The sequence below is a fragment of the Akebia trifoliata genome, chromosome 3 (assembly GCF_017979445.1).
Source record: "Akebia trifoliata isolate Shusen 1 chromosome 3, ASM1797944v1, whole genome shotgun sequence".
Taxonomy (NCBI): Eukaryota; Viridiplantae; Streptophyta; class Magnoliopsida; order Ranunculales; family Lardizabalaceae; genus Akebia; species Akebia trifoliata.
Window position 1 is genome coordinate 59,036,916 of NC_141377.1, and position 16,076 is coordinate 59,052,991.

Below are 16,076 nucleotides of genomic sequence, written 5' to 3' on the forward strand. Positions count from 1 at the left end.
CGAGTATCAGAGAGCCTTGTTTGGGGTGATGATGGGCAAGGTGGTTTGCTTACGGAGGATAAGAAGATGTAGAGTACAAAGAGATTAGTTGTGAGGATAAACAAGAGCATAAGAGGACTCAGCGTTGACGACTGGTTCTAAATCTAGGCGTTCCATCTCCTATTTTAAGAGGAATATAACCCATCTTTGCTCTACACACGCACGAGAGAGAGAGAGAGAGAGAGAGAGAGAGAGAGAGAGAGAGAGATGACCTACTTATGACAAATAAACCCAAAAAATATTATGATATAAATAAAGTATAATTATTCTAACTATCCATTTATGATTTCAATAAAATTCACAGAATTTGTATCTAAATTTTTTATTACCATTGTATAGAAAATTACTAAGCAATGTTATTAACAAATTTATCTATTTGAAGAAGCATTCTCAGGGGCAACGGCATGAAAGAAGAATATTAAGCACATGGACATCAAACATATAATCCACATTTGGATGATCTCACCGTGGTCAAGACCATCATGATCTATCCTAATGTGATGAGGTCCACATGACTTGCATGACGAGTCCTCCATGACCTACACTGTAGGACCATTATAACAGGGGAGAGAAATTTATCACAGCAATATCCTACATAGATTGTCTAACATGAGACAGCAACATGTAGTGTTCACATAGAAAAGATACAACTCTTGACATGAAGTTGTGAGAGCGCCTTAGCCAAGAATCTAAGAACATGGGCTGTTAAAAAATTATATGTTATAATAAGTTTTTTTGCGTAGAGATGATAGGCTAAAAGCACAATGACGACCGATTAGAAGAAATGTTTAAGAGTTGTGATGAATGGACTCGATAAATCCATACCTGGTCTGTATGTGGCTAACATGTCAAGGGCACAGAACCATAGAACTTTTTTCTTTGGGATTCACAAGGAAAAAGATCTACAGTTATGTGCCCTTGCCACATCAGCCACATACATACTGCGTAGACAAAGATGCCAACCTTCTACAATTGTGATAACAATGAAGCATACACAAATCGAGTAAGAAAAAGGTCAAGAGTGCAAAGCAATATGGCTAACACCCAAGTTTATAAATTACGACCTCAATGCTCACCAGGACCCGATGAAAATTTGTAAGTTAAAAAAAACAAAACAAAATTAACATGTTCTCTCCCAGTTTCAGTTGCAAGCAAGATATTGAAGCTGCAAAATTCCTCAAGAATGGATTGTAGTTGGAACCTTATCGAGGAGTGCTAAAAAGAGCATGGCTAATGATACCGGTAGCCTCAATGTAGCGTTCCACACATCTCGAATACAACTACTTTCACTTCCACTCAGGCTTGCTCCCGGCTTTGTTATACACTTTGTAAAACACTTTCCCCTAACTGTCTGCATGATGAATGAATGAGAAAACAAAAATGAAGATTCAGCACTTATTTGAGAAGAGGTACTGTCAGAAGTACTTATGATAGAGTTTTGTGTTTGAGGACGATAGAGGTAAATCTCGGATGTCGTCAATTCCTTGAGATTTACCCCTAACGATTGATCTTCATTATTATTGATCCACACAAATGATAAAAAATCACACACAAAAATAAATAAAAGAAAAGGGAAAAAAAGGAAGGACAAAAAACAAGATTTGTTCACAAGATTCGTCCCAAATCTGGACTTCCCGAACTCCGAAGGGCCATTCCACTATTCTTGGAGCCATTACAAGATCTACAAAACCATAATCCTCATGTCCTCATTTTATCCCAATATCTTTAGGAATATTCCTAATGATACTTCCAATGAAATGTATTTTGTTCCCTCGAGACATGCTTCATCATGTAGACTCGAACACAATTTCTCGAATACATGCTTTCCCATCCGAAATTGTTTATGACATCGTATTATTTCCAAACAAAAAATAATTCATATAATTTTGTCCAGTGAAGCTACAATTAGTTTTAGGTTGTCGAACTAATTTATGTTTGTGAGTCCTACGATAATGATGTGCTGCAACAAGTGTACCCATGCACATAATCTCATCGTATGAATTCATCTTGTTTCTATTTAAATAATCACTAAACAATATCATTCCACATTCCATAAACAAGCACAAACACATAATCAAATCCATTTTTAATAACCAAACCATGGTCAATCCATAAGCAATCATATAAACCACCAAAACAAGCAATTTTAACAACAAACCATAATCAATATTCCTTAATCAATAATCCATAAACCACCAACACAAGCATTTTTAACAACAAACCATAATCCACAAAACAAGCATTGTTTGAACCACCACATAAACAACCTAAAAAATTGTTCATAGAAAGCTAACCCCTCAAAAAAAAAAACTACACCAACCCCTATTGATCACCAAGGTAATGACGGTATTCAAAATCTAAGTATGATACGCGAGCATCCTTTGACGGTATGTTATAGAATGCATTTCTAAAATCTGCACTCTCTACAAGCTTAGATATTGCGTGACAATATCGGTCGCTACCTAAAGGGATCGCATCGACTAGTTCATTGAGAAGTACCATGCATTCACCGGGAGTATGCATTTTTAGTTCATTTGGAATTTTTTGAACTTTTTCCCGATGTAATTTCGATTGAAAAAGATCCACCAAACGTTTGAATTCACTCTCGAAGGGCTTTGGTTTCCCTCGCTTTTTGCGTTTTGATCTGGAATCCTCACTCATTGATGACCTTCTCTGTAGGGTATATCTTCATGTGTCGCTAGAATGTATTCGGGGGTATCTTCATTAAAATCATTTGCAATCGACTCGTTCGTTATGTTCATCGTTGCAGATGACTGGATACGAGCTCTGGTAGTTGTGGTACCACCGAATAACTTGTCCAACTCATCTATGTGGTCTAACGCCTTATAACGAAACTTCATATCCCCAGATGTTGCTATAAGAAATATAAATAATATGAATAGATATCTTTATATATTCAATGAAAAATAATGTATAAAAAATAATTTATTACTAGTTCTCGGTCAATCCACCATTCATCACTCATGATGAATGAATAGCCATTCTGGCCAATTCTAGTTACTATGATTAGATTGCGCCAAGTCTTCCAATCATGTTTAGTTCTGGTCCAATGATTTTTAAATTGTTTCAATTCGAATTGAATTCTTGTTCTATTGAAAAATTGAGTTCGAACAAACGGCCATCCTAACTTGTCTAGGATTTGCCCATTCCTATGGCTTTGCTCGACAGTTTCAAGACATACATCGACAAAGATCTTGTGTAAATTAGGGAACCAATATGCTTTACCCTGTCGCTTGTTGTTGCTACTTGTTTGACCTTTTCCATGTTTGATATTTGAAATGACATCTTAAAATTTAAAAAAAAAAATATTTATTTTAAACAAACAAACCAAAAACATCAATAATTGTTTATAAACTGATAGAAAACAAGAACAGTCCAGTTCTACAACTACACATTTCAAAATGTCTTAGCTTGATTTAAAGGTGTAATTTTATTTTTTTGATGAGTAATTTTAAGCCATTCTTTTTCAAACAAGAAACTACATATTCTGAACCAAACAAAGCCTCAATACAATATGATAATCCCACTACTGAAGCAGAACATATACAAGAAGTACCATGAATAATATAGGTAATTCAATAACCAGACCAATCTAAGATATGTAAGAAGAATTGGAGAAAAGTAATTGTCAAGTCTCATAATAAGAGCTCGATAGATATTTATATTAACTAATGTGTGAATAGACATAAATGTCATTACTTAGAAATAAACAGAAATAATAGAAAATAAATAATAAACTACATATTTCCAATACTCCCTCTCAAATTGTGGCAAATATATCAATTAAGCACAGCTTGATAAGATGAGAGTTAGTGACAGACGAACCAATGGACGAAAAACCAACAAACGTTGTAAGCATGTAAACAAGTTGATCTGAAGAAGATACAAAGCCTGTTTGAAGATCACCAGATTGAACTTTCTCCCTGAGAAAGTAAATATCAACCTCTATATGCTTGGTTCTTTTGTGAAGAACTGATTTAGAGACAAGTATAATAGCAGATTTGTTGTCACAAAACAAAGTAGAAGAACCAGAGATAGAGAATCCCAGCTCCGTCAACAAGGATCAATGTCAAATAAGTTCACATGTACCAAAGACCATAACATGATACTCAATTTCAACAGAAGAACGAGAAACCACACTTTATTTTTTACTTTTCCACGAGATTAGGTTACCACCATAAAAAGTATAGAAATCAAAGACAGATCTCTTATCTATAAGAGAACCAGTATAATCGACATCTATGAATCAATATATGAGTCTGAAGTTGATGTAAATCAATAGTACCAAGAGAAGCAAAAGTATCGATGGGAAGAACTGAAGATGACTCCACAACAGTAGCATGGGGAACAAAATGTCCCAAATAAGGAATGACAGAAGATCACAACAAATGGGAATAGAGTTGAAAGCAGCGGGTCTTTTCATGACTAATCTTCCCACAATGGCTGAAAGTAAGACCACCCCCTTTACCACGGTCACGGCCTCGACTCCTAGATCTCTGAGCACGAGAATCAGAAAAATCTGAATTGGCTACTAGAGCCATCTAATCTGTAGCTGGAGTAGAAAAAATATCAAGAGCATGAGTTTGAGAATGAATTACACAGCGACGACGTTCATCACTATTAATGGTCGCAAATGTCTCAAACAAAAAAGGTAAAAGGGTGGTATTAAAAATCTGGGTCCGAAATGCCTCGAACTCATAACATAAACGCATGAGAAATGGTATGTCTAATGTCGAGTAATCCTCATTACCACATACCTAGTTGCCTCTACAGACAACTCAACCATAAACCCATAATAAGAGAGCTCCTCCCAACAATATTGAAGAAATCCAAAGGAATCAACTACACTCTGAGTTCCTTGGGTAGCATGGGCGATGTCTCGATAAAGTTCATATATCCTCGAGTCATTCCTAGCATGCGCATATGTCTGAGTGAGGGTTGACCACAAATAGGAGAAAGTCTCATGATACATAAACATAGTGTAGATGCGCTACTCCATGGAGTTAAAAAGTCATCTAAGAATAGTGCAGTTATTAATCTCCCATTATTTAACTTTGAGATCAATAAGAGGTGACTTATTAATGATGCCCAAAAGCCATCTAGATTTTCCTCTACTGTCCAAATAAAGTCTAATAGGCCGAGACCAGGATTGAAAGTTCCAACCATCTAATAAGGCACTAGTAATGCATTGGCTGAGGAATTTGGTCCAAGAATGGTATTGGAGTCCTTAGTTTGTCATTGCTTATTACAAACAAGAGAGTAGTAGTAACTTTGGTTTGAAGGAAGATCTATATCAGAGAATTAAAAACAAACAAAATTGTTACAGTTGAAAAAACCACCAAGGGACCACAGAAACCACCAAATAGCTTCCCAGTTGCTCTCGCAGACACTTACACAGCACCTTATTGATGTCGCAGGCCACAAAAAACAACCTAATTGCTATCGCAAGGTTTAATGCAGCCCCCAAAACAACTTGGTTACTGTCCATTCACTTACACAACACATTGTTCCTGTCGCAAGCGACAAAGTCCACACTGTCGTTATTGTTGTCGTAGTCACTCGCATTCACCTACACAACACAATGCTGTTGTCACATGTCACAAAAATCCACACTGTTGCTGTTGTACTCACATACACAGCACACTGTTACCCTTGCTACTGCTAACGGTCGGTAATCAAGCTACCTTTTGTTTCAGGAGGTATAAATGACTAGTTTGTTTATCGCAGGTCACAAGAAACCACCTAGTTACTATCGTAGTACAAAAAAAAATAATCATATATCAGGTAACCAACAACACTCCAACAGGTTTAGCACAGACAAAAACCTTAACGTAGAGCAGGGATCAAATCAAATAGCCTATGCAAGATAGAAACACTATCCTAGGGCAAAAAACACAGCGAAGAATCGTAGCATATGAAAATCTTATAAAAATTCCTATCACAAAATGTGATAAAAGGAAATAGAAATAAAAAGAGAAAACAAAAATCCCTAAAGGGAAGACCTTCTAACGAAGTTGCTAATAGGTTATTAGGTCTCAAGATCCAAAGGTGTTGAGAAAGGAAAAAAAAGAGAGAAGAGAAGAGACTTCAAGGTCCAAAAAATCGAAGAGGGGAATCTAAAAGGGGGGGCAATGGTCTTCTAGGGCTCTGATACTAAGAAGAATTGTAGAAAAATAATTGCCACGTCCCATAATGAGAGCTTGGTAGATATTTATATTAACTAATGTGTGAATGGACACATGCCCTTACATAGAAATAAGTATAAATAATAGAAAAACACTACAAATCAAACTACAAAATCAGAGGTAACAAAGATCATCATTTTGACTCAAATCAAACTCACACCAGATTATATAATTGGAGAGAAACACTATAAAATCTCCATTAAAGGCTGAAGTTGTAGATGGAGAAATGGTTTGGTTAGGGTTTTAGAACCCTAGAAGAGTTACTGATCGACATACCTTTGAGGAGATTTGAAGACGTCGTTGCAATTGCCGAAGAGAGTGACCAAAAGTCGCCGCCGCAAAAGGATTCACTTGAGGGTGGAGTTCGGGTTTGACAAAGCTTGATGTTTAGTGGGTTTTACGGCTCAATAACATATCGAAGAGAATTAGTTGAGGACAAGGATATATTGCGGAAATATCCTATTTGGCGAAAGGTATAATTTGAACTGGTGGGATTTTAACATGGTAAAAATAGCTCTGCGCAATTTCTCTTTTGAGAAGCATCAAATGTGGCACTTCTCCAAAAACATGTATTTTGGCTCCACCCAAGAGTGATTATATTTGGCAACGGACATCCAAACAGTGTTGTTAGTGCTTTTAACTTCCCGTAGGAGTCAGAAGTACTTGGAGAACTCAATCCAAATAGGCCCTTAATGTAATTGTAGGAATGTCTATAAAATATTCTATAGATATTATAGGAAACATCTAGGATTCCTTAATGGTATGGAGTTGCATAGAATCTTCTAGAATTTCTACATTGTTCCTCCCCAAATCTATAAATAAAGGAGCCTTGTATGTTTGTAAGCATCCAAAAACTTGTATTCAATACAATTTTCTTTCAAAACTCTCTAGTGTGCTATTGTGTTTCTTGATGCTCTTTAATGTCTTAGAGAGTGTGTAAATCTCCCAAGTCATTGCATGGAAAGACTTACTCAAGCACTCGAGAGGGTGATTGCATGAGTGCTGCACGGGCATAAAGTGTGTTGAAGCTAAAAGTCCATGACAATAAGCTTCAAGACATAAAGTCCACTAGCATGAATTTTTAAATATATAAATTTCAAAACAATTTAAAGGATTGAGGAAATTGTTTCTTTAGCTTTTGTGGTTTTTTTTTTTTTGGAGTTGGTATGGCTGCAATGAATGCTTCCTCATATCCTGTTTCCATCCTCCACAAAAAAAAAAAAAAAAAAAAAAAACACCACCACAGATTAATGATTTCTTCTCATAAATTATGAGTAAATCATGAATCCAAATCTAATTTTTCTACTAAATCAATCATCTAGCGCTACTCCTAAAACACCATTTACCATTGTCTAGACATGTAAGAAAGCTTAATGGCAGTAAAAATTTTAAAAATAAAAACAAAAACACATGAGATGAGAAACATAAATTAAATCAAATATCTAATAAGACTTGTTCATCATCAAAACCAATAGAGAGAATTTAGCGTTTTAAAGATTGGAGAGGTTAGTTACCTCGAGGAACTCCTCTGCATAAGCCTGTGCAAGCTGAGTCTTGAGCTGATCCATGAAAACCTCTGGTGAAGGTTGAGACGAAGAAGAACCAATCGAAGATGATGAGAACGAATCCATCGATCTATCAATCAATCACAGCTTCGCTCTAAAACCCTAATCACTCGAACCTAATTCTTGCCACAACTGTTTACTTCGAATTTAGGGGTATCGCCAATGGGCACCCCATAGAATCCGAACCGAAAACCCATCCCGTTTTATTGGAACCGATTAGAAATCGGGTCTCGTTGAACCGATTGAGAATCGGAATTGATAGGAAACCGAGCCCAATTTGCATCAATTTGAGAACCCGAACCATGACCGATAAGAACTGAAACCAGTAAAATTTAGCAGTTCTAGTTACTAGTTAGTGCTGCAACATTATCGTTCGATTGCCAATGTGGCACACAATTATGATTTATTGTAATAAAAAGAAAATAAAACATTTATTTAAGATAAAAAGAAAAAAGTTCAAAAAAATTTAAAATTACATATTAATATGTATGAGGTAGTAACTGCCTAGGCGAAGTCTTTATATATCTTTACCATTGTAATGAGATAAATATTAGTATTATTGATTCAAATCTACATTAATTTTAAAATATAAAATTACCTTTTAGATTGATCTATTAAGGCAATTGAAATAATTTCTCTATAATAATATAAAATAAAATAATAACATGTGTAATGGTAATTAGGTCTTTGTTGTAAATCGTCTTATAAATCAGAAGTTACTACAATTTTAGATAAAAATAATTTTTTTTTTTTTTTTTTGGAAAGAGTGATACGCGAGCAAGGATGTCAATGGGCTGGTTTTATTTCAGGCTTGAATTGAGGTACGTTGTCCTTTAGTCCTAAATAACCATCGGGCCAAGCCCAAATGATCGTAGTGGGCTTGGGTTGATTTTGGGGCTTTATAAAAAATATTAAATTTGTGTACATTCCAGAAATCATTTAAAGCCAGTTGATACTACTTTTCATCAAAATCGGTTTGAATCTCCAACCTACTTGAAAAACAGTTAGACACGATAGTAAAATATTTAGAGTCATCCTAGAGTAACATTGAAATTGACATTGTTAGGGACATTGGTGTGCATAGAACCATAGATTCTTCCCACTTGTATCTCAATGAAAAGCATCTATGGTTGTATAGACACATTCTCGTTAGTAATGTCTAAAACGATGTCAATTTCAATGATACTTAAATATTTTTTTAATTTTTTTATTCATGTAATTATACATAATATACATATATTCAATATATATAGTAATGAATTGGATTAGGTTGAGCACCATTAAATCCTAACTTAGAAGCTTTTCTACATTTTTTAAGGTTTTGCCGCCACATGCCAATAAACAACTCTTATACAAGTTCAACACTTTAACATGATGCTAGCTATGACATCATCAACCCTTGTGACTTCAAGGCGTCGCGCATGTTATTCCCTTTTGACTGCCAAACAAATAAGCATTGTTGCCCCCTTCCCCACTCTAATACAATTGGTGATCACACACACTTACTATGTGAATGTCATCAAGTCATCATGATGCTATGACATCAACACCATTTGATGTGACATGCACACAACATGGATGGTGTCTTTTTTGTTAATCATCTGCATTGGATACACTTAATCCAAGAGAAAAGTTTTACTCACAAAAAAATTAATTCATGATTTCATAGAATCTCAAATGACTAATTACAATTTTAGAAGGGTGAGGAAACCATTAATACACACGAGTTCATGTGAACTGGTCCAATCAAAGGTTTTTTAAATCCCATATTGAATTTTCTGTGAGTAATTTTTTTTTTACTTTAGTGAGAAATTGAAAATTGATTAACTCACAAGAAATGTCATTTTTGCGATAGAATAGCTTTTGGGTTTAGAAGCTGGATTCTAAATGATTCAAATTTTCCATAATTTTTTTTTTTTTTTTTTTGAATGGTGATCCCATCAAGTATCCCTAACTGCATTTAAAGCCATGCGATACACTGTCATGTATTCACTGGACAAAAATCCATCAAGAGATCGATGACCCCTAGCTTGTTAACCCCAATACGCTTTCTCTCCAATGAGAACAAAACCAGGACCACTGGGAAGCTTCTTTCCAAACCACTACTCTTTTTAGAATAACTGATCCTGTACTCCAAGGAGTTGGGTAGCTACCAAACTCCAGCTCTCCTGTGCTTTTACAAGGACGCAGGTTATGCTTTTAAAACTCCACAAGATCAAATCAATTTGGTGAATCCGAGTCAACTCAGACGAGTCAAATAAATAATTGCATAGTATAATGATTAGGAGGAGAATTCAATCTGGTAAATTTGGATATAAATTTAGCGAACTATTCAAATTTAAAGAATTCTTGATATTTTAACGAACGATAAAAATATTATCATATTTCAAAATTTAATGATAGATTATTGATTAAATTATGGTATGGATTATTAGGTTCGAATCATAGATTTGGTTTAAACCAGTTTACAAACCGAGTTAATCAAACTGACTCAAATTTCGAGTCAGACTCGATGACTTTTAACTCTATGATACATTATACTAGTAGTATTACATGGACTCGGGAAGGAAAAAGTCAAAAAAGAAAAAAGAAAATAAAAAAATCTTTTGAAGTTAACTGGTTTCTTTGCTGTTTGGGGGAGGTTGATTTGGTTACATAACAACTATATGTGCAGGGGTATATTGGTAATTAGGAATGAATTTGTAAAGGAAACAGACATCTGGCATTTGATGATTGATATATGATGTATCTATCCATCGATGTTTGGAAGAAAGAAAGATTCCTTTTAATTACTTTCTCTTGTCGTTGGAGGGAGAAACTCCTGTGACGTCAGCTTCTCATTCCTTTCCTTTCTAGTTCCATCAGCTGGGGGTGTACAGAATCACTAATGAGATAAGACTGTTCTCTTCCACTACTGCCCCCACCCTAAAGACCATTTGGGCCTTCCCATACAAATCACATGCAAACGTTGCTGTCTACCAGAATACATATACATATATATATATATATAAAAGAAAAGAAAGTTAATATTATATATTTTGGAGCTACGATACTATGGTACGTGGGTGCATGGTGAGCTCAAAGTACATGGCATCCACGTCATGGTGAGTAGGACTTTTAAGGTTGTGGAACATGTGAGTTGAATCAACTTAATGGTCGACTCAACCAACATAAATAAATATAGAAAAAACACCTTCCTAATTTAGGAATGTGTCGTAATCAAATGTCATGGTGATGTAGATCTAAAAAAAAAATTTAAAAATTATTTTTCATTATTAAATTTTAATTTTAAAATTTGAAATTTGATGACCATCCAATCATCCGTTTGATGGAAAGCCTCAAATCTTAGTCGAGGCTCATAAGTGATTTTGTTATAATCTCACATCATAGACCATATAATTGGAATTTTGCGATTGTAGCATCCATTCACTTATGATTTGATTTTATAATAAAATAACTTATGAGGTTCATTCATACTTTTATGGTGGGGTAATGTCACAGACTCATGTAGTCCTATTTATATTTATATTTTTCAAAGAATCATTGAATATAATTACACAACTCTGTCGAGTTCCTAATGATCGATGCATTTCAAGCTTAACTCAGTCGTGTTTCCGAAATGGCTCTTTGATTGGGTGAAAATGTGTTTTAAGGATGAGTCTATGCAAAATTCAAATGACTCAGCTAAGTAAATTCCGAGTCTATGAGTTTTATGTATTGTTGAAAAACTATGTGGCATGTGACTTAATGTTTTCATCTCCTTAAACACGAATTAGTTAAGAATCCCACCTAACAAGAATAGACTCAACCTCTCTATGTCTCTCTATAGCTGTCCTTTTTAATTAAGTGTGATTATATAGAAGAATTAATGATGATCCCATGGGCATGCATGAGGCCAGAGGTTTAGAAAGCGACCCAACAGGCAAGGCTCAACGGTTTCTGAGCAGATGGCAGTGTGAGATGGGCCTGGCTGGGCTGACACTGCTGCAAGAATTATCTGGGTTTTAGTGCCAACCAACAATAGCTTTACACTTTCAGCCACCATACAGACACAGGCCCCTCACCTGGACATGGAATGATCACCACCTAGCTTCCATGGAATTATTCCGACGCTCTAGGAACTAGTCTACTACACCCTACATCGTACATCCCCAAAAAAAAAAAAAAAAAAAAAAAAAAAAAAAAATCGCAATAATCTTACGTCATTCTTCATAATTTGATAATAAAAACACATTCGATGATAGAAGGCAAGACATCTATCTAAAAAGAGAGAGATTTTGAGTTCAAACATTTTCGTTTGTCATTGGTCACCTACAAAGATTTTTTTCTATTTATCTAATATGTATGATTTGTGAGATATTGCATGTACTCAAGGGATTTGCGTGAGGTATGACACTCTTAAAAAGTTGGTTGTCTCACTTCTCTTTTTGCATCGATAGCAAGTCTACGAGTCAAGAACTCTTATCATGAAAAAAATGACAATTTATTAAAATAAGTCGAGATCAAATTATAACTTTTTTCACAAATTAAATCATAATTGAAATATGATATTTTCAATCAATCATGATTTTTATGAATTTGTAATAAAATCATGAACTTTGCCATTATATTAGAAAAAGTTAATTTCATTAGGCATAGTAGACTACTTGCTAGAGCATTAGATATATTTCATTGAAATAGGAATAAAGACTTCTATGATCGTGACATATGACAACTTATTGAAAAAGTCAAGATCAAACTATAACTTTTATCACGAGTTAAATCATGATATTTTCAATCAATTGTGATTTTTATGAATTTGTAATAAAATTATTAACTTCACAATTAAATCATGAACTCTAGTATTAAATTAGAAAAAAAAAATTCAATATTATTTTAGCAATATTTGGGTATGCAATGTCATAAACTTTTGGCCTTCTCATATCAAGTCCTAAATGATGCATTGGTAGGAATAAATGACATTGATAAGATGTTGATAATCGATGAAACGTGAAATAATGATAATACAAATGAGGATGACATTGAATTTAATGATTTTCAATTTGGACTCATAATTTTTATTTTATTTTTTTATATTATAAATAATATAAATCATTTTTTTTTATCAACGGATCTATATTTAATGAGTTTAATAACTCAATAATGAGTGAATCGAATCCAATTCTACGGTGTCATCAACCAAATATTTTATCAACGAAACTAACATCTGTAAAATAATATAAAATATATGGAGGATTTATCATTAATTTTTGTGATTCAAAATTTGATGATTTATTATTTTAATTTAATATAAGATTTGATGTATGAACAATTACAAAATCCTAATACTAATCCCTTTTTTATTGTTTTTTTTTATTTCTTTCTTCTAATATTTCAGATTTATTCCAAGACCCTGACTTCATGACCTACAAATGTACACCACTTAGTGCCATAGATATCTGTCTTAGGTGGGGACCTATTGAATAATGAATCCTACCACCCTATATGTAAACCACATGTATGGTTATGATCATGAGAGAAGAGAGAGAGAGAGAGAGAGAGAGACAAAAAAAGCCAACACACTTAATTATGAAACAAGATAGCCGCCAACTGGAAGCTAGTGTATCTTGTGCTATGAGAGAGTGGTCCTACACCTATGAGACTACTCTTTTTCTTTATTTATTTTTTTTCTTTGGGTAGGTGGCTAAGCCTATATAAATGTATATGTACCAATAATTTATGTATAAAATAAAAAAATTATTTAATGAAGAGAAGAGGATCTCTTATCTGATCTGAATAATAAGAGAGACAGAGGTCCCCCCATATGAGCTAATGAGCCATTGCACCACCCCCCACCATCTATGTTTTAGACCCTGATGTGAACTACATACTGATATTTCCTCCTCACTAATTTCTTGGTACCTGTTACTTTCTATTTGTTTGTATATATTTGCATGTACACCTGCTTCAATATAAGTTTATTGGTACTGTCATATTTACAATTGGACCGATCATAAAACAAGATGATATCTAAGCGATTTTTCAAGATCCTATAATATTTGTCCGGAGATACACAATAACGTTGCATATCAACTAGTACTATCTATAGCAGCTTGGACCATTAATGCACATGTGGAAATCCTTCAAGCTGAGACATGGTCCATTTTGATGGAAACATCGATAGAGTGGCCCGACTTGGGCGACCCTTTGAAAAATATTAAAAGTGACCACACGACTTGAGTTGAGAATCAAATTAAATGCTGGCCTATTAGCCACTTGCCTACCATAAAAATGGTTTTAAAAAAAGTTCAGTATAATTCAAATTTTCATTTGAAAATTTTTTTTTTATTGAAAAAAGTAAAAGAAAATTGTGTAATTACCCAATGGAATATTTTCATCCAACAAAAATGGACAAATAAAGTTGTCCCTGTGTAATACAAAATCTTAAGTTAATTCAAAAGTTATTGAGTTTAGTCTCACATCGGACATAAATTGCCTTGTCTCTCTCTCCTTATAAGTTCCTGGACCTCTTTACTCATTGTTAATTGATTTTGAGTTGGACCCCCAAACTTATTATGGTATCAAAGCGGGTCTTTATTTCTTCCACGTCACCAAATCCAAGCCATATCTCCACATGTTTTGGCTCAGTCCGGCCCACACATACGGGGGCATGTTGAGTTTAGTCCCACATCGAACACAAATTATCTTGTCAATTTTTTTTTTGAGTTTGACCCCCAAACTTATCATCGAATGAATATATTCTAGAATTGGAGATTCTTCGTCTACGAATAACGTGTTTACTGTTATCATCATCATCATCATCATCAAAGCCTTATCCCAAGCCAAGTGGAAGAAGGTTACGTGACGTAACCTTTTGCATAAAAAAGTCTTAGTTGATGGATTGATTTTTAACCTTTTGTTAAAAGTATTGGTCTTCGTGATAAATGATGTTAATGGGTGTTGCAAAACTTCTTCCTTTTCTATTCTTAATGGTTCACCTTTTAGCTTTTTCAAACCAGCCTGGATTAAGAAAATCCTCCATCCCTTATTCGTTTTACGTTGAAATATTATATCAAAATTTTAGGTCAAAGTTGGATGAGATAACTATATTTATGATGTTAGACCTTCATGGAATTGAATGCTCTTAGCATTTCTGATTTATGTTTTTGTGGATTTTAGGATGTCAACTTTATTCATTTCTTGATATTTTGTGTGACCATTAGACATCATTTGCTGGCAAATTTTGGAAATTAAATATTTTATTATATATCAATATATATCTTATTACAATACATTATAACATCTAATATAATTTATTTTCACAAATTCTTTGGTTTTTTTTTTTTTTTACATAAATTCGTAAAGTTGCCCAATCAATGAATTAATCAATCATAAATTGATTAATTGCTAAATGTGTAACATATTTACCCTTTATCCTCAAAATAATAATAATAAAATATTCAACATTCAAAACTCAAAAGCAAAGGTGGGGTTTCAAGATGATGAATTGATATAAAATGATCAAAATATCATCATCTTCAACCTCATGCCAGAATGTCTTTTATTTATTTATTTATTTCATAGATGAAGTTGAACCGTATCGCGTAAGAAGACAAGTTAAGAGGGCAACTCAAGAAGTGATCTAATGTGTGTGTAGAACTCATCATTTGTTTTGTCTGGTCTTTACCTCCTTTATGGCTGAATCCGGCCATGAATGAATTCAATGCAAAAAATTGGGTATTTTTGTAATCTCAAGTGTATTTTCTGTTATATGGTCAAGTTTACCTAATTATTAATGATTCAAAATTTCAAATGATATTACATTAGCCCATCACTTCTTGAGAGGAATTCTGCTCTTTCTAAGTTTCCTATATTTTCTTCTATCAATAATAAGTTGACACGTATAAAAAAGTATCATATTAATATCTTAAACTTATTTATACGTGTCATCATTTTATTGGGAGAACCATATGGCCCAGTTCATTTGCATAGTGACCAACAGGATGTTAGCTTTAGGGAGGACAAGATAAATACTCTATTATTGTTGATAGACAGCTCATGACCCACTTGTAACTGGGTCCCACATGTATGACCACCCTGATCCAAAATTCCAATCTTATTGGCTGATCCCAACCCTTCAATCTTTTGTCTCCAATATAGGTCACATTTTTTTTTTCCCATTCTGAAGATTGAAATAGATGGGATACAGGTTGATCATCCAATCAAGTTTGATTTCAACTTAAAAGAAACCTGAATGGGACCCATTTCGTAGTTGTTGGTGATGTAC

General features: G+C 34.0%; 1 protein-coding gene across 1 annotated transcript; it reads right to left on the reverse strand.

The window, feature by feature from the left end:
* Nucleotides 1-752: 752 nt before the first annotated feature.
* Nucleotides 753-8,052, reverse strand: LOC147408431 (mitochondrial import inner membrane translocase subunit Tim13-like). The gene is given in 3 exon segments (XM_086437454.1): nucleotides 753-1,315; nucleotides 1,318-1,390; nucleotides 7,760-8,052. Coding segments are annotated over 3 exon segments (264 nt in total). The 5' UTR covers nucleotides 7,877-8,052; the 3' UTR covers nucleotides 753-1,241.
* Nucleotides 8,053-16,076: the final 8,024 nt, after the last annotated feature.